Source organism: Bombyx mori, chromosome W (assembly GCF_030269925.1).
Source record: "Bombyx mori chromosome W, ASM3026992v2".
Lineage (NCBI taxonomy): Eukaryota > Metazoa > Arthropoda > Insecta > Lepidoptera > Bombycidae > Bombyx > Bombyx mori.
Window position 1 is genome coordinate 7,201,168 of NC_085135.1, and position 20,392 is coordinate 7,221,559.

Below are 20,392 nucleotides of genomic sequence, written 5' to 3' on the forward strand. Positions count from 1 at the left end.
TATCTTTATGTTTTGCAGCAAACGACAACTTTATAAAATCAGTGTAGCAAATTTTAAAAATCGTCATATCGTTTACTTGGCAAATTTGAAGCACGAACTCGTCTTAGATTTCACATAATATCTAAATCACATCATCTTTGCACATAACAATATACTTACTTCCTATTAAAGTATAAATTCTACAAATACATTCACTCAACAATATTTATAATAAAATGAGCCAAGAACGTTTATCGATAAAACCTACTAACATTAAAATCTTCTGGGCAGCACTAAAACCGCCATGTTTTGTGGCCAGATGACGTCACAATGGCACGAATTTTTTGTTGACGTTTCATTTCCATAGGTTTCCTACAGGTGAATGAAGTTAGCCCCTCAAAAAAAATTTTTTTTCCTATTGTATATGTAAGCTTGAGGGTAGACATTATTTTGTTGAACACCAAGTTAAACGAAGTCACCTTTTGATTTCTGATTTAATCAACAATATGTTATCTTAACAATTCACTTTAACACTTGTCCAACTTTAACCAGTACGTACAACAGTCACTGAATCACACAACGTAACAAGGATATAGTAAGTGCACCAGGCAAACGCAGTCCAACGAATGTTCATTTCAAGGCACGTTCCGCCTTTTTATACTAGCCGGCGCAGCTGGCTTATGAGTCACTTCTGTTGCAGCTGTTGTTTACGAGTGGAACGACACGGCCGGCGCACCTGGCTTGTGTGAGTCACTCCTATTCAAGATATTAAGTGTATAATCTATGCTCCTATTGCACGTGCTATATAACATAAATATCGTTAACGACGTTATATACTTATTTTCTATTAATTCGTTTGTTCATCATTTGTTCTTGATTGTTCACTGTTAATAATTGTTTGTTCTGCATTTATTTATTTTAAAAAAATATTTAAAAATATACCTAAAAGTTAGCCTCCCTAATGCAATTTTTTATATCTTTTCATCCTTAATGACTCGTAAATATCCAATTTTGATTGTTCTTATATAAAACACGTTTGTTCTCTTTCGAAATTACTCGTTTTTTGTTTAATTTACTATTTTTATTAGTTGAATAAATGTATGCAAAAATTGCAAAATATGTGTACTGCGCATGCGTCAACTATAATGCCTAAACTTTCTATGCGGTTTTAATCGTGAAAAAAAAAACAAATATAAATCCTGAAGGAGCAATTAATTGGTATACAGTTTTAATTAAAAAAATTAAAAAATAAATAAATGAAATAATGTGCATTGGCGTAAAGTTAGACCAAATACATTTTTTCCATCCTCCTACTTATCGTTATGAAGGTTTTTTTAAGTAAATATGTTGAAAAAGCGCGGGAAGCATAAAATTTGGCGGTCGTGTTTTTTTATTTAAAAATTTTTTAAATTATCGTATAGTTGGATTAGGATAAGTTTATACATATTTTTATATATATTTAATTTTTCTTTATTTAGTGTATTTAATTTCGTCGTCGGGTAAGTCTTTTTGACCTTGTTTCGTAAAATGGACCCCCCGGGAGATCCCGGGGGACTCTTGCTTCTAATAGTTTTAATATTTTACAAGTAAATGACGAATGTGACTTATCGTCAGTGCCCGCAGTGGCGCATAATGTTGTTGTCGAGCATGACGATTCTACTGTAGATACCGATTACTCCGGACATCAAACATCTGTAAATCGCAAACGTGCATCTCGCAGAATTTGTAGACACTGCAATAGGAAAAGGAGCAAGTGTGACTCGAAAGGCAACACCGTCTGCCAGTGCCAATGTGAGGAAAGTGGTCCTAATAAAGCCTTAAACATTAATAGCTCTGTTCATGATCCAGTGTCTACTAATATATTTCCTAATCATCCGACTCAAATGGAAAGTAATGATGCCAGTCCTAGATTTATAGGAAGACATAAATATTGTGACTCGGATGCTGCCCCTTACGTCATTCACATTCAAAAACAAATACAGGCATCTAATGACAATACCATTTTGCACCCAAGTTCTTTTGGCAAATTTTTGAAAAATTATTCTATTAAAAATATTGTTAATGGCAGTCTGAAGAGAATTGGTAGAAACAGGCTATCACTAACATTTGAAAATTTTAATGCGGCTAACAATTTCATGGATTTAGATATTTTAAAGAATAAATATAAAGCATTCATTCCTACCTTTCAAGTTACTCGCATGGGTATCGTTAGAAATATTCCTACAGAATGGTCGGAAGAAGAAATAATTAATAACATCAGTGTTCCGTTAGGCTGCGGAAAAATCCTAAAAATTAGGAGATTAAGAAGAAAAAGCACTGTAAATGACAATAAAACTTTTATTGACACAGAATCCGTGGTAATAACATTTGATGGACAGGTTTTACCTAAAAGAGTATATATGTGTTTTACATCATTACCAGTTGATTTGTACATTTATCCTACAGTTCAATGTTTTAATTGCTGTAGATTCGGTCATGTTAGAGCTCAGTGTAGATCGAAACCGCGTTGTTTTAAATGTGGTCAAGATCATACAGGAGATTCTTGTAATGTAGAGGAGGAACATGTTTCCTGTTGTCTTTGTAACGGCTTACACTTTGCTATAAATAAGAAATGTCCAGAATTTGAAAGACAAAGGGCCATAAAGCAGACAATGGCGAACAGTTGTGTGTCATACTTGGAAGCATGTAAACTTCATCCTCCAGTGTATAAATCGTATGCTGATGTTCTTTCTTCAATTCCATCGGATCGTAAGAATCATTCAACGTTTCATGAATCTATTGCCCCCAGCCCAGTAATTGCCAGTAAAAGTCCATCGTCATATAAAAAAACAGTTTTTATGAAACCTCGATCTCCCTTTAAAGGTGATAAAGGTTTTGATCAAAGGGCCCATAGAAATCTTACAAGAGATTACGATGCTCCATCTCCTTCTAATGGCTGTGCTTTAAAATTTAATGAAAATTCCGAATCTCCTGTGGCTGAAATAATTATTGCTCTTATTAATTTACTTGCTCCTAATAACGCTACACCGTCCAACGCAGCTGATATCATAAGACAAATTTTAAACAAAACATACAATGGCTCCACAAATAAAAAAGATGATTCAGTGGAACTGTCGAAGTATTCTAAGTAAAAAGTCTGATCTCATTCACTTAATAAATAAACACTCTCCAATCATAGTTTCTTTACAGGAAACATGGTTGAAAAGTATATATCCTTTCAAAATCAAAGGATATACCTGTATCCGTGAAGATCGTATTGACGGGTACAGTGGTGTTGCTCTTCTTGTAAATAGTGTTCTTAGCTTTAAACTTGTAGATATACCTGATCATAGTTTTGGTTTATCCATTATTGCGGTAATTGTAAATAATATATGTATAGTTAGTGTATATATTCCCCACCCTTCTGTAGAGATTTACAAAGAGTTTATAACTATTATTTTAAATCTTCCTAGACCAATCATAATAATGGGTGATTTTAATGCTCACCATCAAACATGGGGAAGCTCAATATCTAATGAATTTGGAGATATAATTCTTGATTTTGTTAATGAACAGAATTTGTGTATTTTAAATTCCGGAAGTCCAACTCGTAGAACTGGTCCTGATCAAATTGTTAGTGCTCCTGATATATCTATTTCCTCCCCATCTCTGGTGCCATCTTTGACCTGGGAAACATTAAAATTAAGTTATGGAAGTGACCACTATCCTATTATTATTTCATTTTCACACAATAACATAGTAATTAAGGATCATTCTAAACATAAGTCTACAATAAAGTACAATCTATCTCAAGTAACAGATGAGGATTGGAAAACGTTTCAATCGCGTTTGGATATTAAACTTGCCAACTGTGAAAATATTAATAACTTAGATTCCGATGCACAAGCAAAAATTTTAGCTTCTGCTTTTATATAAACAGCTGATGAAGTTTTCCCTTCTTAAAGCCCTTCTGGTTTTTTTATTCCTTCTCCTCCTTGGTGGGACCGGGAGTGCACTCAGGCGGTAAAGGAGAGAAAGGCAGCCGAATTATTATATTTAGAAGAAACTATTACAGAAAATTTTGATATTCTAAATAGTACTCGGAATCTTTTATTAAAAAAGAAACGAGAAGGTTTTAAAAAATTTTGTGCTTCGATTTGTCCTAATATCTCACCTTCTGAAGTATGGAACCAAATAAGAAGATTTAGATCTGCATATAAAGAAAATACAGTCAAAGACTTGCCTTATGATCTGGCTGACAAGTTTCTTGATAAATTAGCTCCCCCTTATGTTCCAGAAGAATGTTTAGCTCTTATCCCGTTTGTCCTTCCTTTCTCATGTTCAGATCCAGTTTCAGATTTTGATTTACCTTTTTCATTTAATGAACTGAAGGGGGTAATCTCGAATCTTAAGGACTCTGCTTCAGGTGATGATAAGATTCCTTATTCTTTCTTTGCCCATTTGAGTGATTCTAGTCTCACATATTACCTCAACCTTATAAATTCTATGTTCATTACATGTGTTATCCCAGAGTCATGGAAAAAACAAATTATTTTACCCATTCTCAAGCCTGGTAAATCTTCATCGGATGTATTGTCGTACAGACCCATAGCTCTCTCATCTGTAATGTTGAAAATTTTAGAACATTTAATTAAAATTAGACTGGAATGGTTTGTGGAAAGTAACAGTTTACTCAGTGACAGTCAAAACGGATTTAGAAGGGGTAAAAGCACAATGGACAATCTTGCTCTCTTTATAGTGGATATTTTGGTAGCTTTCTCAAACTCAGAATCTATTGTAGCTGGATTTCTGGATATTTCCGCTGCATATGATAATGTACATATTCCTACACTCCTTTTCAAACTACAGAAAATAAGGGTTCCTGTTAGACTAGCTAACTTGATTATTACTATAATGTCAAATCAAACTATCATTTTAAACTCTACCTCCTCAGATTCACAACAATCTAGAACTTTATGGAGAAGTCTCCCTCGAGGATCTGTGTTAAGTCCAATTTTGTACAATATATACACTTGTGATTTGGAAGAGACCCTTGGAAATCAAGTAAGAATTCTTCAATATGCTGATGACCTCCTTATGTACACTTGCAATAAAGCTTGCTTGCTTATCCCTTAGGAATTAATTTCTAACTCTTAAATCTTGGTTAGATACTAATGGGCTTTCCCTTTCTGCCTCCAAAAGTTCTATTGTTGTATTCTCTAGAAAACGTTCTCTTCCTCCAATTAATATATTGTATGAGAATGAATTAATTTCTGTAAATAGTCATGTTAAATTTTTAGGTTTAATTTTAGATTCAAAATTGAATGGAATTCAGCATTGTAATTACATTACAAACAAGTGTTTGAGTAATATGAATATCTTACGTTCTCTTGCCGGTGTATGGTGGGGTGCCCACCCATTCAATTTAAAACTTTTATATAATGCCATAGTAAGATCAGTTTTACATTATGGTACTTTTTTACTTCAACCAGGGGATGTGAATGCTTTCAAAAAACTAGACTCTATACAGTCTAAATCACTCAGAATTATCACTGGAGCCATGAAATCTAGTCCTGTTACAGCATTACAGGTAGAATGTGTTGATCCTCCTCTTCATTTGAGACGTCAATATTTATCTGATAAGTTCGTTTTCAAATCCCTACAAATTCAAAATAATCACATTATTACCAAACTTAAAACTTTAAATGAACTCATAGAATCCTCTTCATTTTGGAAACATAAACAGTTACCATGTTTAATAATTAGCTACAGAAAATATTTGTCTATTCAAACTCCAACTCATCACTCTCTTAATTTCCCTCTATTTTGTGTAAACTATATGGCATTGATTTTAAAACCGGATATTCATCTTGACATGGGTGTTTCTAAGTATCAACCCCAACCAAATACTAACTTTAATTTTGTAATAGACCAAGATTGGAATGACTATAACCATATATATACAGATGCTTCCAAACACCCTCAAGGTTGTGTTGGTGTAGGAGTCTATCATTCGCAATCAAAAATAGTTGAAAAGATAAAATTACCATCTGAAACATCAGTGTTCACTGGTGAATGTTTTGGAATATACAAGGCCATAGAATACATTTTGATATTTAAACTAAAGAAAACTTTAATACTAACCGATTCAAAGAGTGCTTTACAGGCTCTTGCAAAATTTCCTTTTAAATCTCAACCGATTTACCATATTCTCTTAGACTGCAGAAACCTGTTAATGAAATGTATGGATCAAAATCTTACAGTCTCATTTGTATGGATACCTAGCCATTGCGGAATTAAAGGAAATGAAATAGTTGATAGAATTGCAAACGAGGCTATCAATTGTGGTGATATTTATTGTTTCAAAAATTATAGTCATGATTTAGTTAGCCTCCCTAAAACTTATTTGAATAATGCTTGGAGTGCACAGTGGTATAATGGCGTTAAAGCGAAATATTACCGAAGGGTACAACCAACCATTCCTTCCAAACCATGGTTCTACAAATATAATTTTAAACGCCACGAGACTTCCAGTTTGATACGGATGAGATTAGGCCACACGTGTAGTCCGGCACATCTAGCGACGATCGGAGTGCTGGATAGCAGTAAGTGTGAATGCGGTGCGGACATTGGCGATTTAAATCACATTATTCTTTCATGTCCCCTTTTTGATCATTCACTTCTATATAGTTCTTTATCATCACTTAGTATTCCTTTTCCTATATCTGTACCTTATTTATTACATACAGTAGACCCAGTTATTTATAAAATTATGATCTTATTCCTCAACAGTTCTAACCTAAAATTATAATTATATATATTATTTATTCTTCCTAATTAAATTAATCCTAATCCAATTTTCCTGCCTAAACCTTATCTAACTTATATTTTCTGATTTGATTTTTGCTTCCTAAACTTTATTTTGAAAGTGGCAAATAACACTTGGTGTTGGGTCCAAAAAGAAAAAAAAAAGAAAAAAGTAAATATGTTCATTATTTATCTTTCAAGAGATAATGTAGGTATACATTATAATAACTTTTTTACACAATTATATTCCTAACATTAGTAAAATAACATTTTAATTTTTTGTTATAGGTTATGTAGGTATTGAAAGTGTTGGAAAATTATTTCATGTTTTAGCTGGAAAACGACATGGAGAATTATATGCAATACAAGACAAGGCTCCATCAAATGAATTTGAATGAAACCAAACTGTTTACCATCCAAATTCGATTGTCGGGCAGATAGAAAACGAAAATTCACCAAAGTGAACCTCGGCCTGCATTTGTGAAACGGCAAAGACTCACTATTGTCAAGGAGATTGAAGAGACGACTAAAAATGAGATGTGTTATATTATTATACCTTTGCCATCTTGTAGTCAAGGTAGGTGTAACTGTCAATAATTAGTAACACTCACAGATCTCATAATCAAATAACAATATCAGAAAAAAGGATAATAGTTTGTTAGTTAGTGGAAGTAGCTAAAATGGGCAAGTGGACCTCAGTTCCTATTACATAAGGTACTAGGAAGTTTGTGATAATGAAAATTTATCACAGTATAATATCACTTACTTACTTTAACAGTGAAGGAAAACATTGTGATGAAACCTGCACACCTAAATGTTCTTAGGATTTTCTTAGGTGTGAAATCCACCAACCAGCACTAGACCAGCGTGGTAGACTAAGGCCTAAAAACCCTCTCAATGGTAGTGGAGGCCAGTGTCCAGCAATGGGATATATTATATGGGCTGATGATGATGACTAGGAAGTTACATACTACTACTACTACAGTACACATATAATCCTATATATTTACAAACTATAAGTTTGTTGGGTACCTAGAAATTGCTAACATTATTTCATATTTCCAGATGTCCAGTCACTTGAAAATAGGTGTAGTAATGATAAAGCTATCCAAGTAGCTCCAGCACAGGAACACAAAGGCAAGGCAAGTGTGTATTGCCACATCACCCCTTAATATATCTGAAGCAAGTACAAGTAAACAATCAGAACCAGCAAAAAGAAAACTGTTGTTCCTGAGGACAAATTTGACAGTGATGAGTCAAATGCACCAGCAACAGAAGGATCAACAGTTGACTATGAGTTATAGAAGAAGATTAATTAATATTTATTTAAATTAATATTAATGAATATTAACTTAAATTATCGTGCAAAATTTGTGGTCAAAACATATATGTGTATTTTATAAATAAATATTCATTCTCAGTATTAATGTTGTTTTAATCTTCGATTGAAAAATTGGTTAATATTTTCGAATAACATAAACAGGTGACTTTAAGCATAAACATATTTTTTAGGTAAATACTTTATTTAGCTTTGCTGGATTTATCCAAGATTTCGACATACCAAAATTTCATACAGGAAAGACAGAGATAGATAGCTATCTGATTGAATACCTTGTAGAATTGAGCTTCGAAGAAAGCTCTTTTCTTCTTCTCTTCAAAGTTTATTCTTATTCTTTATTAGAATTTATTCTAGTTTGCACAGCTTCTCTAACCGACACTGCATGGAATAAATAATCATTTTTAATGTTAATCATTTATTTAATCGTTACAACTTAAGGTACAACAAGGTAAGATAGTTTTAAATTAATAATTTTGTGCAGCGACCGGCGCATGCGCGTTATTCAAATTTTTCGAAACTCACCGACCGCATTTTTACGAATCCTGCGCAGGTGTCGGTCGCGCGGCGTTGGTCGACACTTTAGGGTTCCGCTTAGCGTGCGAGGATTTTTTTATATATTTCGGTTCCGCACGTTACACACTCCCCCTTTTGACCTGGCGAGAAATACTTGACTGGTCAAACAAACAACGCGGAATGAGACCCAGTCTACTCCACCACCCTACGCGGTCGACCCCGGCGGCGCTTGGGAATCACAGGCTCGAGACATACATCCTCCCTCGCATGATAAGGTCGCAAATCCGAGACATGATACTTACCAAAAACTTCGCCCGACGACTCGTATGCTAGAAGGTAGGAAATAGGACTCACCTTTTTTGAAATCACATATGGCCCATCCCGCTTAGGATTAAACTTCGACGTAATACCCTTACTAGCATTACTAAGTACGTGGGTCTTCATCAGTACGAGATTCCCTTCTGCAAACTGGTAAGGTTCACAGCGCCTTAGATCAGCGCGCGTCTTTTGAATATCTTGATGATGTTCAATATTCTCCTTAGCGGTCGAGATGGTCTCGGCAAGCTTGGACAAGTATGGGCTTATCTGGGGGACAAAGTTCTCGGACTCTACGACGGCGCGAAGATCAAGCTGAGCGGATATTGGAGATCGGAGCTCACGACCAAAGGTAAGATAAGCTGGCGTTTGCTCGGTTGACGTGCAGACGGAACTATTAAAAGCGAATCGGACGAACGACAGTACCTCAGGCCACTGCTGGTGACGGCCTTCAAGCAATATGGCAAGATGAGCCTTTAAGTCCCGATTCTTCCGCTCAACCGGATTGGCTTCGGGATGATAAAGAGGAATGAGATTTTGTTTTACCCCTAAAACAAACATAGCCTTTTGCATGACATCGGCCACAAATTGAACTCCGTTGTCGGAAATCATCCGGCGAGGCACTCCGAATCTCATAAAGACTTCATTAACGAGGGTTTTTGCACATACCTCGGCAGTGGCATCAATGAGAGCGAACAGCTCAACCTACTTACTGGCGGTGTCTTCGACTATCAGGATCCACCTCTCACCGCAGGGTCCTTTAGGTAAAGGCCCGAAAAGATCCACTGCAATAACTTCAAACCGCTGAGCTGGAACTGGAGTCTGGAGTAGTCCCGCTGGCTTAAAGTTAGACGGCTTGTACCGCTGGCACTCTATACACGTTTTCAAATACTCAGTAACATAGCGTCTCAAACCTGGAAAATAGAATCGTTGGGTGATACGATGAATGGTCCTTTGAATCCCCCCGTGAGCGGCTGTGGGCGAGTCATGACACTCGAACATGACCTTGCCACGCAAGCTCTCTGGTACGACTAGCTGAGGTTCCTCAGACTCAGAATCTTCGGCGTAGCGGTATAGAACGCCTTGAGTTAGGAGATAGCCTCGTTCAGCTAGCCCGGCTAGCTCAGTCGGTAGAGCATGAGACTCTTAATCTCAGGGTCGTGGGTTCGAGCCCCACGTTGGGCGCCAAATCGTAAGCTTGAAGCTTCATAGCCCAGCGAACTAACCTGCCGCTCGGTGACTTTACTGAAAACAACCATTTCAGGGGCTGATGGTCACTACGAACGTGCACCTGATGTCCATCGATGTAGCCTCGGAATCGCTCCACAGCCCAGACGACAGCGAGCGCCTCCCGTTCGGTCGTCGAATAGTTGCGCTCCGCCGATGTCAGAAGACGACTGGCGTACTCAATGGGACGCTCATCATTGGATGACTCCCCCTGGAGCAAACATGCACCTAGAGCATAATCACTCGCGTCAGTCCTAAGGATGAAAGGCTTAGTATAGTCTGCCTGTACCAAAATCGGAGACGTCGTCAGTAGCCTCTTAAGAGATTTGAAGGCATCACCCTGCTCCAGGCCCCAAATCCAAGGCTGACTCTTTTTGGTCAATCGTGTGAGAGGTTCGGCTATCTTCGCAAAGTTCGGAATGAACTTACGAAACCACGAGCACGTCTGGAGAAAAGTACGAAGTTGTCGGAGACATGTAGGTTCCTTCATATCCAACACAGCGCTTACCTTGTCTCTGTCCGGAGATATACCTGACCTCGAGATCACGTGACCAAGGTATTTGACTTGCTCCCGGGCAAAAGCGCATTTGTCCCTATTGGCTCGCAGCTTGAACAGGCGGAACCGGTCAAACACCGCACGGAGATCTGAAAAATGCTTATCAATATTTTCTGATATCACTAAAATATCGTCGAGATACACCAGGATAGCTACCTCCTGGAGAGAAGAGCCCGATCGAAACCGATCAATCAGTCTCTGAAAGGTTGCCGGTGCGTTCTTCAAGCCGAAAGGCATACGCTTAAAACGAAAGGTACCAAAGGGTGTACTAAAAGCAGTTTTATCTCTGTCCAGGGTTTGAACCTGCCAGTACCCGCTCCGAAGATCCAACGAGCTCATAACGCAACCTCCATTGGTAGACTGAAGAAGTTCATCAATTCGAGGCATGGGATAGGAATCGGTCTTGGTGACCGCATTCAGTTTCCTATAATCAACACAAAACCTATACGTACCGTTAGGTTTCGGCACCAAGACACACGGCGCGGACCACGCAGACTCACATTCCTCGATCACATCCTCTGCTAGCATCTTGTCGAGCTCGGCGCGCATGACCTCTTTCCTCGCCGGCGTGACACGATACGGAGGTACAGCGATAGGAGGGTGGTCGCCGGTGTCGATCCGATGCTCTGAAAAAGGAGTCGGCTCACCGACTTCCTTGAAAACATCAGTATATTCACCTAGTAAATCCACCAGACGCCCCTTTTCCGACTCCGATAAGAATTTGCCTTCATCCTCGCGCAACAAGTTTATAGAAGCGCAACTTATGGGGTCACGTGAATTTTCACATGACAAAGGGTGAATGTCCCGGGGCTGATCAGCCGAGCGCCAAGTCATAGAAGAGAAATCAATTATTAATCGTGCCTTCAAAATAAAATCTATTCCTAACAAGGTTTCATTATTCTGAGAATCGGGGAATATAATAAACTCAATAGGTATACATACTGAACTTAATTCAACGTCTGCATGTGTTAATAATATCTTAGTGTTCCGAGTGGTACCATCCGCGAGTCTCACCGACATATTTTCAGTGCGAAACTTCATACCTAAACGTTGAAAAAGCGCGTAGAGTGTGTAACCCGCGATACTACGCCGTGCGGCGGTATCTAACAAAGCAGTCCCATTATAACCCTGTATATAATAGCCGGCAAACTTCTTGAGCATTTGTTGACGTAGTGGGGGTAAGTTTGCGCATGGTACACTCACGTGCAAAAACATTATTTACTCTGCGTCATAATGCAATTAAATTATTAAAATTAACATATGTATTTATTTATATATTTATGAGAACATCAACAAAAAATATAGGTTAATAATTGTAATAATTTAATCTTGGGGTAAAATAGATATTCCTTCTATTAAGTCAAAACTAGAGCTGTTGCCAGGTCTTGGTTCAGTTGAAGCGAAGTTGGTATTTGTAATTTTTTTTTCGTTATCATAATCTTGACCATCATCATCACTGTTTTTATCACCCGAGTTCCTATCATCGTGATGAGTCGACATAGGATCATCGGTGTAGTTTACAACTCGGTCTGTTCGGTCTACTTTTTTGTCTATAATTAATTATTTTTTGAAGATATTCGATTCGTAGTAATCGAATGTAACTTTTTTCAATTACCAGCTTCCGATTATTTTCTGTTTTTTTTTCATCTGAAGCCTAGCTCTTTCATAATTCGTCGTAAACTTCATACCGAGCCATTAAAATTTATATCTTCTTTAAAATTTTCGAAGCCTTTCTACGGTACGGAGTTTCGCTGCTTGTTATGTAGTTATTATGATTACATCTTTTTATTACAGATTGAACGAAACTATCCATTCCGGTAACTTTCTTCTTCCCTGATCTTTTCTTACCCGGAGTCCGAAACACGGCGAGCAAGCCAGAGCCTTTAGCTTCGTTAATAATGCACCTAACAGTACAGTAGCAGTTTTTGTTGCTTCCGAAGTCTGTTTTACTTTTTCCATATCATTCTTCCCCTGTTTTATAATGAAGCAATATACGACGTACACAAATTTTCTACCCTTTCTTTTGAATACTACACCAGTTTGTCGCGGCATAGTGTATTTTTTATAAAAAATCAACAAACACTCAACAAATAGCAATGGCAACAAAGTCAACAAGCAATTATAACAAATAACTTAACGATTAATAACGATAGACTTTTCACTGTACGCAAGCGTACTTTTAGGAGCAAGTGAAACGAGGGCGCGGTGCGGGACGCAAGGTTCGACTGATCTACCAATAACGCGCTCGATACGATTTCCCCTGCCGTTGCGCCTCACCCTCACCACCAAAGTGATCTAAAATTCGGTTCTGCGCAGTCAAGGTCATTTGCTCAAGAAGTTTGCCGGTTATTATACCTATATGCAATATAGGTCGACTTACAAAATGTTTATCATTACAATGTGAATCTGAGAAAGTGTTTACATTTACAGAATAGAATACATTGTCCTTAACGTGCGAGTTTCTATTAATAACATTACTCTGAATATTGCTAGGAATATTGTTACATTTTGGACAGTTACTTTTAATAAAACCTTTTTCACCACAACCATAACAAGATACAGATTTGTTTTCACTAATTTTGTTACAAGAATCACGGACATGTCCACGCGATTTGCAATACACACAAAATAGCTTTTTAACCAATGTTTCGCTTTTCACACTACGCGGGGATGGGGACGGTTGAGGTAGCGACGACGGTGCAACAGCAACGGAGGAGCGCACTAGCGCAGCGGCAACGCCGGCAGGTCTCGGCGATCTCACACTTGTCACGTCAGGCGCGGAGCTGCGTTCGCTGAACACCGTAGGTAACGACTTGTGTGGCTGCGGCGGAATGTTGAGGGCAGCCGTGCACTCCACAAGTGACTCCTCCACCATGCGCGACTTCTCTATGAGTGTTTCTATGTCGCTCACACCATCTCTCGGTAGTCTTTTCCTTATCCGTTTATGAAGTAGACCGTAGATTATGTCTAACCTGGCTTCCTCTGGTAGCTGGTACGGCAATCTGGACAGCATAGCACGTATCCTCACTATGAAACTGTCAGCAAGCTCATCACCTTGCTCAGACGAAAACACGTCACGAAAAACTTTATGTGCAGGGCGTGGTACACCATACATAGCTCGTAACCTTTTGAGAGCGTCGGGCCACGAGGACACTTCGTTCCGGACCCCTCTCCACCATATGGCTGCTTCGCCTTCCATGAGCATTGGTAGTCCACGCAATGCGATATCGTCGGAGACGCACGCACACTCCTTGTACACCTCCACAGAGTCGATAAACGCTTCAACGGCCTCCGGATGGCGAGCGACGCCATCAAAACGCGCGGTGCATTTAGCCATGTTACTTGTTGGCGTCGGGGACGGTGACACTATCGGGGTGGTGAACTTCGATCCACTTCCCAAACCATGTGATGCCCACAGGGACTCGACGAGTTGTCGGTTCGCCTCGGCCTGCGACTTTGAGAAGGCGGCCAGGAGCGAGGACAGCTGATCCCCGGACATGAGCACTGGTGCTGGCGAGGGCACTGCGTCCACCTTTTCATCACCAGAATCACTATTGTCATCCGTCTGTTGGCGTATTTTTCGCGGCGGCATTTTTCAGGTACTTCTCGAAATTTCTAGTGGGTAAGTATTTATGTACGCGTCGACTTAAATACGATGACGGCCACTAGTTAGGCGCCAATTTAATGTTAATCATTTATTTAATCGTTACAACTTAAGGTATAATAGCCGGCAAACTTCTTGAGCATTTGTTGACGTAGTGGGGGTAAGTTTGCGCATGGTACACTCACGTGCAAAAACATTATTTACTCTGCGTCATAATTCAATTAAATTATTAAAATCAAAATATGTATTTATTTATATATTTATGAGAACATCAACAAAAAATATAGGTTAATAATTGTAATAATTTAATCTTGGGGTAAAATAGATATTCCTTCTATTAAGTCAAAACTAGAGCTGTTGCCAGGTCTTGGTTCAGTTGAAGCGAAGCTGGTATTTGTAATTTTTTTTTTTTTTTTCGTTATCATAATCTTGACCATCATCATCACTGTTTTTATCACCCGAGTTGCTATCATCGTGATGAGTCGACATAGGGATCATCGGTGTAGTTTACAACTCGGTCGGTTCGGTCTACTTTTTTGTCTATAATTAATTATTTTTTTGAAGATATTGGATTCGTAGTAATCGAATGTAACTTTTTTCAATTATCAGCTTCCGATTATTTTCTGTTTTTTTCCATCTGAAGCCTAGCTCTTTCATAATTCGTCGTAAACTTCATACCGAGCCATTAAAGTTTATATCTTCTTTAAATTTTTTGAAGCCTTTCTACGGTACGGAGTTTCGCTGCTTGTTATGTAGTTATTATGATTACATCTTTTTATTACAGATTGAACGAAACTATCCATTCCGGTAACTTTCTTCTTCCCTGATCTTTTCTTACCCGGAGTCCGAAACACGGCGAGCAAGCCAGAGCCTTTAGCTTAGTTAATAATGCACCTAACAGTACTCACGGATGTTTTTGTTGCTTCCGAAGTCTGTTTTACTTTTTCCCATAATTCTTCCCCTGTTTTATAATGAAGCAATATACGTCGTACACAATTTTTCTACCCTTTCTTTTGAATACTACACCAGTTTGTCGCGGCATAGTGTATTTTTTATAAAAAATCAACAAACAGTCAACAAATAGCAATGGCAACAAAGTCAACAAGCAATTATAACAAATAACTTAACGATTAATAACGATAGACTTTTCACTGTACGCAAGCGTACTTTTGGGAGCAAGCGGAACAAGGGCGCGGTGCGGGACGCAAGGTTCGACTGATCTACCAATAACGCGCTCGATACGATTTCCCCTGCCGTCGCGCCTCACCCTCACCACCAAAGTGATCTAAAATTCGGTTCTGCGCAGTCAAGGTCATTTGCTCAAGAAGTTTGCCGGTTACTATACAACAAGGTAAGATAGTTTTAAATTAATAAATTTGTGCAGCGACCGGCGCATGCGCGTTATTCAAATTTTTCGAAACTCACCGACCGCATTTTTACGAATCCTGCGCAGGTGTCGGTCGCGCGGCGTTGGTCGACACTTTAGGGTTCCGCTTAGCGTGCGAGGATTTTTTTATATATTTCGGTTCCGCACGTTACACATTATAATTATAAAATATATTTCTGTTTATATACCATATAATTTTCATAGTTCAAATATGAATTTGGATTGATATGCATTTATTTCGATTATCAAAATAATCTGTATTAAACATTTGTATATCCTCAAAATTTCTATTTTTATAATAATGACTGTGACCACCCCATAAATCACAAAATTAAAAATATTAAAGATAACTTATTTTTAAATAATAGATTAAAAATTATAAACAAAGTTAGTGTATTAAAATATTATATTATGCCTATCATTCTTAAATAATTCAGTAAATAAATAATTTTCGCATCACCGTATATAATTAATATGAATAATAGGGTATTGCCCACTGTGCTAAAAAAAATCATAAATTATGTTTTTTTTGATAGATCTACAAAAAAGCAAGTGAGTAATGCTATGTTTCCATAAATAAAAAGACAAAAAAAATTTAAGAAAGATATTATGCACAAGTTCAAATGCATACGTATTGTGCTAAAAGTAAAACTTACTACTTTTGTGTAGCAAACAGCAACTTTGAAAAAAATAATCAGGTCACTATAATTAGTATTGATTTTGATCCCGAGTAAGTTGCACAGTTGTTAGATAATGTAGTTTCTTTTTGGAAGAATAACATTTTTCTAATCTTAAACAAAAATGTAATGTTAAATACTTAAAAAAATCTTCATACCTATTTTCCTTTTAGGGAGTACAAAATATTGATGTGTATAAAGTGAATGTGATTTAATAAAAATAATATTTCAATTTAAATATGTTTTATTTAAAAAAATATTCTTAACATACAGGTACAAAGGTTACATAACATTAATCTTTATTCCTTTTCATATATATAAGCCCATATTTAGCACATTTGTGGAAAACAGAATCAAAATAATAATGAGTTGCTAGCCATAGAAGACCAGCATAGAAGTCTTATTAAAATCTGTTCAGTAGTTTTTGAATGAAGAGTGAAAATACTTACAAAAATTCCTATTTATAAGTAAGGATTACTTATTTAATTAATGAGTCTTGTAGGTGGCAAACTATCTAAAAACTTTCTATTTTCCACCAAGTTGACATCAATTATCCTTCCTGCATATATATTTATTGTATTGTTTTTTTTATACTCTAACAAGGGGTGATATTACATTTGCAATTTCTGGGAGTTTGTTGAAAAATATATTGCTTGCTTGACTTACATATATATCGAAATCATCAGCCAATTGAGAGAATGTTCTATTTAATTTTATTCTCATCAAACATAATATAATATTTTGTTCAGAAACATTTGTATGTTTCTCAATCAAGCCTATTATGAAATATAATTCTTGTGGAAGACCAATATATAAACGTGGTTTATTTTTCACTTTAGATAAAGTTGTTAACACATTCATTTTTAACTATAAGACTATAGTCAGTATAGTCTGAAGTAGGAGTGGGTAATATCGGTTTTGCCGCGTATCGAATCGCATCTATATATTGAGTATCAATATCGGATATTGAATCTATATATTGATGGAAGCTAGTAGATTTTCTCGATTCATGATATTTGAGATTTGAAACGATACGCTGATATAATATCGTAGTAGATATAGATTTAAGTCAACGTTATACGGTTGGTTTTCTGATATCAATTTATAATATGATTTTAAAGTAATAAAAAGAACATGAAAATAAAAATATCAAAAAAACTTTCCTTCATGCTTTTACCAGGCTTAGGACTGGCTACATTATTTTCAGTTTTTAGTATTTTGTGTCTTAATTTAAAATTACAAAATATACCAAAAGAGTGTAGATTTCAAAAGTTTACTACAAACACAAGAAATAAACTCAATTATTTGGATTCAACTAAAAATAGAAAAATGTGTACTTTAAAAATCAAACACAAAAAACTTTTAAGTATTTATAAACACTTGTCCAAAAATTCTAGTTCAAGGTCAACAGTTGATCCTTCTGTTGCTGGTGCATTTGACTCATCACTGTCAAATTTGTCCTCAGGAACAACAGTTTTCTTTTTGCTGGTTCTGATTGTTTACTTGTACTTGCTTCAGATATATTAAGGGGTGATGTGGCAATACACACTTGCCTTGCCTTTGTGTTCCTGTGCTGGAGCTACTTGGATAGCTTTGTCATTACTACACCTATTTTGAAGTGGCTGGACATCTGGAAATATGAAATAATGTTAGCAATTTCTAGGTACCCAACAAACTTATAGTTTGTAAATATATAACATTATATGTGTACTATAGTAGTAGTATTAGTAGTATGTAACTTCCTAGTCATCATCATCAGCCCATATAATATATCCCCTTGCTGGACACTGACCTCCACTACCATTGAGAGGGTTTTTAGGCCTTAGTCCACCACGCTGGTCTAGTGCTGGTTGGTGGATTACACACCTAAGAAAATCCTAAGAACATTTAGGTGTGCAGGTTTCATCACAATGTTTTCCTTCACTGTTAAAGTAAGTAAGTGATATTTGGGGTAGCAAGGGGGCGTGTAAATAGCCCTCCTGCGGCGGGAGCATATAAAGCGGGGTTGTAGAAAGGCGTGTAAATAGCCGTCCTAAGCGGTATGTGACAAATGTTTGTCACTTATAATTAGCGGAGCGGTAAAACTATATAGCGGTAAACAAAAGCTAGTAATCAAACTAAAGATATAAATTAAATACACATAAGCGAGCGGGCGGGCGAATGATTACACGGAAGCAGCAATAAAATGGCAATAAATTAAAAGAACTTGCACTCACCTGTAGACCTTGCCAGTGACTGTGGTGCGGGCTTCGGCGATGGAAGCACGCGGGCGGCGGGAGGGGGGCGAAGCTCACGTAGCTTTTCGTAAGCACAAGCACTACATGCACTACGGTACATGTGCCGCCATCTAGGCAGCTAGCGGTGAAGCGTTATCGATCGGGAGCTAACACCACGCTTTGGATTAAATTACGCTCGCGGTAATTAGTAACTGACAAACTCCAAAGGTGGCGCCATCCCAATAATTCATTAGCATCCCATTACTAAATCCGCGCGTGACCATCCTGCCCGCCTTGAAAGTTCGCAGGACTTTCAACAAATATATAAAGATACTAAGATAGGAAGCATAAAGCTTAAATAGCGGGAAGTTATTTGAAAAGAAACAAATTTTAATTAATAATAAGCCATCATGAATGTTTACGAGTAGAGTTGAAGCGGTTGATGACATGCGGTACTCTAATTTATTCTAGCGGTAGCGGATATAATTTTACAACTGGACGTTTAAGAAATCCAGATTTCGTTTTTACCAAAGCAACGCGTATAATGTTATCGACACCTGGATACACCTCTTGTATAACGCCAAGTGGCCAGCGGAGCGGTGGAATGTCATCTTGATGAATAAGAACTACTGTCCCAACCTTCACGGGGTTATCTGATGTACACCACTTCTGTCTGACTTGCAACGTATGCAGGTACTCTAATCTCCATTTCCTCCAATAGGAATTAACCAAACTATCTAACAACGCTTTGCGATTAGTTAAACTCATCTGATTTGTGGACAATTCAGACGCGGGTAAATACTGCAAAGGAGTGGACATCAAAAAATGTGCGGGTGTGAGAATTTCGGGGTTGGGATCTGCGGATAAAAGACATAAAGGTCTGGAATTCATAAGACATTCTATTTGATTCAACACAGTTAACATCTCTTCGTAAGTGAGAATTTGTGCGCCTATTACTCTATTTAAATGGGTTTTAACGGATTTAATGTTTGATTCCCATAAACCTCCAAAATGTGGAGCTCGAGGCGGGATCATCTTCCAATGATTCGGTATTTAGTTAATTCATCATTCCATGCGGATATAAAATTATTTGAAACTAGAAGTTTATACATTTCATCTAACTGAGCCTTTGCGCCAACAAAATTAGTGCCATTATCTGAATACATGAAAGAAACTGGACCTCGACGAGATATAAAACGTTTGAAAGCGGCAAGAAATGAGTCCGTTGACAAATCCGAGGCTAACTCAATATGTATAGCCTTTGTCGTTAAGCATACGAACAGGCAAATGTAAGCCTTTTGTGAATGATGACCACGTTTGCGTACCAGCGTTATCTTAAATGGGCCCGCGTAATCTACTCCAGTGTGACAGAAAGCTTTGGCCTCCATTACACGGCTTGACGGAAGGTCAGCCATCATGGGAGTTGGGTGTGAAGGTGATACTCGAAAACATGATTTACACATATGCACTCTTTTTCTTATAACGTTTCTAGCGGACAATATCCAAAAGCGTTGACGAATAATGGACATCAAAAGGTCCGGACCAGTGTGCAAGTTTGTATTATGAAAATAATCAACAATAATATTTATTATGTGATCGTGTTTTGGCAATAAAGCGGGGTGTTGCGTTTCAAACGGTAAATCAGAGTTCGAAAGTCTACCCTGAATACGCAAAATTCCATCTTCGTCAATAAATGGACTAAGTTTACGAATATTTTTCGAAGGTAAATCTAATTTTCTAATGCTGGCAATATCATGACCAAAATATTTAGTTTGAAGAGCTCGAATAATAGC

The 20,392-nt window shown here is 37.4% G+C and overlaps 1 protein-coding gene, 3 long non-coding RNA genes and 1 other non-coding gene across 6 annotated transcripts; 2 read left to right on the plus strand and 3 right to left on the minus strand.

The window, feature by feature from the left end:
* Nucleotides 1-2,298: 2,298 nt before the first annotated feature.
* LOC134201773 (uncharacterized) lies at nt 2,299-3,882 on the minus strand. Its single transcript, XR_009977032.1, has 2 exons — nt 3,466-3,882; nt 2,299-2,955 (listed from the first exon to the last, which is right to left on the minus strand). It is a non-coding gene; the product is annotated as an uncharacterized LOC134201773 (long non-coding RNA).
* A 174-nt stretch (nt 3,883-4,056) lies between these two features.
* LOC134201774 (uncharacterized) lies at nt 4,057-6,870 on the minus strand. 2 transcript variants are annotated; one of them, XR_009977034.1, is made up of 4 exons: nt 6,419-6,870; nt 6,103-6,187; nt 5,343-5,617; nt 4,057-4,579 (listed from the first exon to the last, which is right to left on the minus strand). It is a non-coding gene; the product is annotated as an uncharacterized LOC134201774 (long non-coding RNA). The 2 variants fall into 2 exon arrangements; XR_009977033.1 differs by having other exon boundaries at nt 6,436-6,767.
* A 289-nt stretch (nt 6,871-7,159) lies between these two features.
* Nucleotides 7,160-8,188, plus strand: LOC134201770 (uncharacterized). The gene is made up of 2 exons (XR_009977029.1): nt 7,160-7,342; nt 7,831-8,188. It is a non-coding gene; the product is annotated as an uncharacterized LOC134201770 (long non-coding RNA).
* Nucleotides 8,189-10,044: 1,856 nt separating this feature from the next.
* TRNAK-CUU (transfer RNA lysine (anticodon CUU)) lies at nt 10,045-10,117 on the plus strand. Its single transcript has one exon. It is a non-coding gene; the product is annotated as a tRNA-Lys (tRNA).
* A 2,974-nt stretch (nt 10,118-13,091) lies between these two features.
* On the minus strand, nt 13,092-14,307 carry LOC134201730 (activity-regulated cytoskeleton associated protein 2-like). Its single transcript, XM_062676977.1, has 2 exons — nt 13,477-14,307; nt 13,092-13,121 (listed from the first exon to the last, which is right to left on the minus strand). The coding sequence occupies exons 1-2, from the start codon at nt 14,305-14,307 to the stop codon at nt 13,092-13,094; spliced, it is 861 nt and encodes a 286-aa protein (XP_062532961.1).
* Between the last annotated feature and the right edge of the window lie 6,085 nt (nt 14,308-20,392).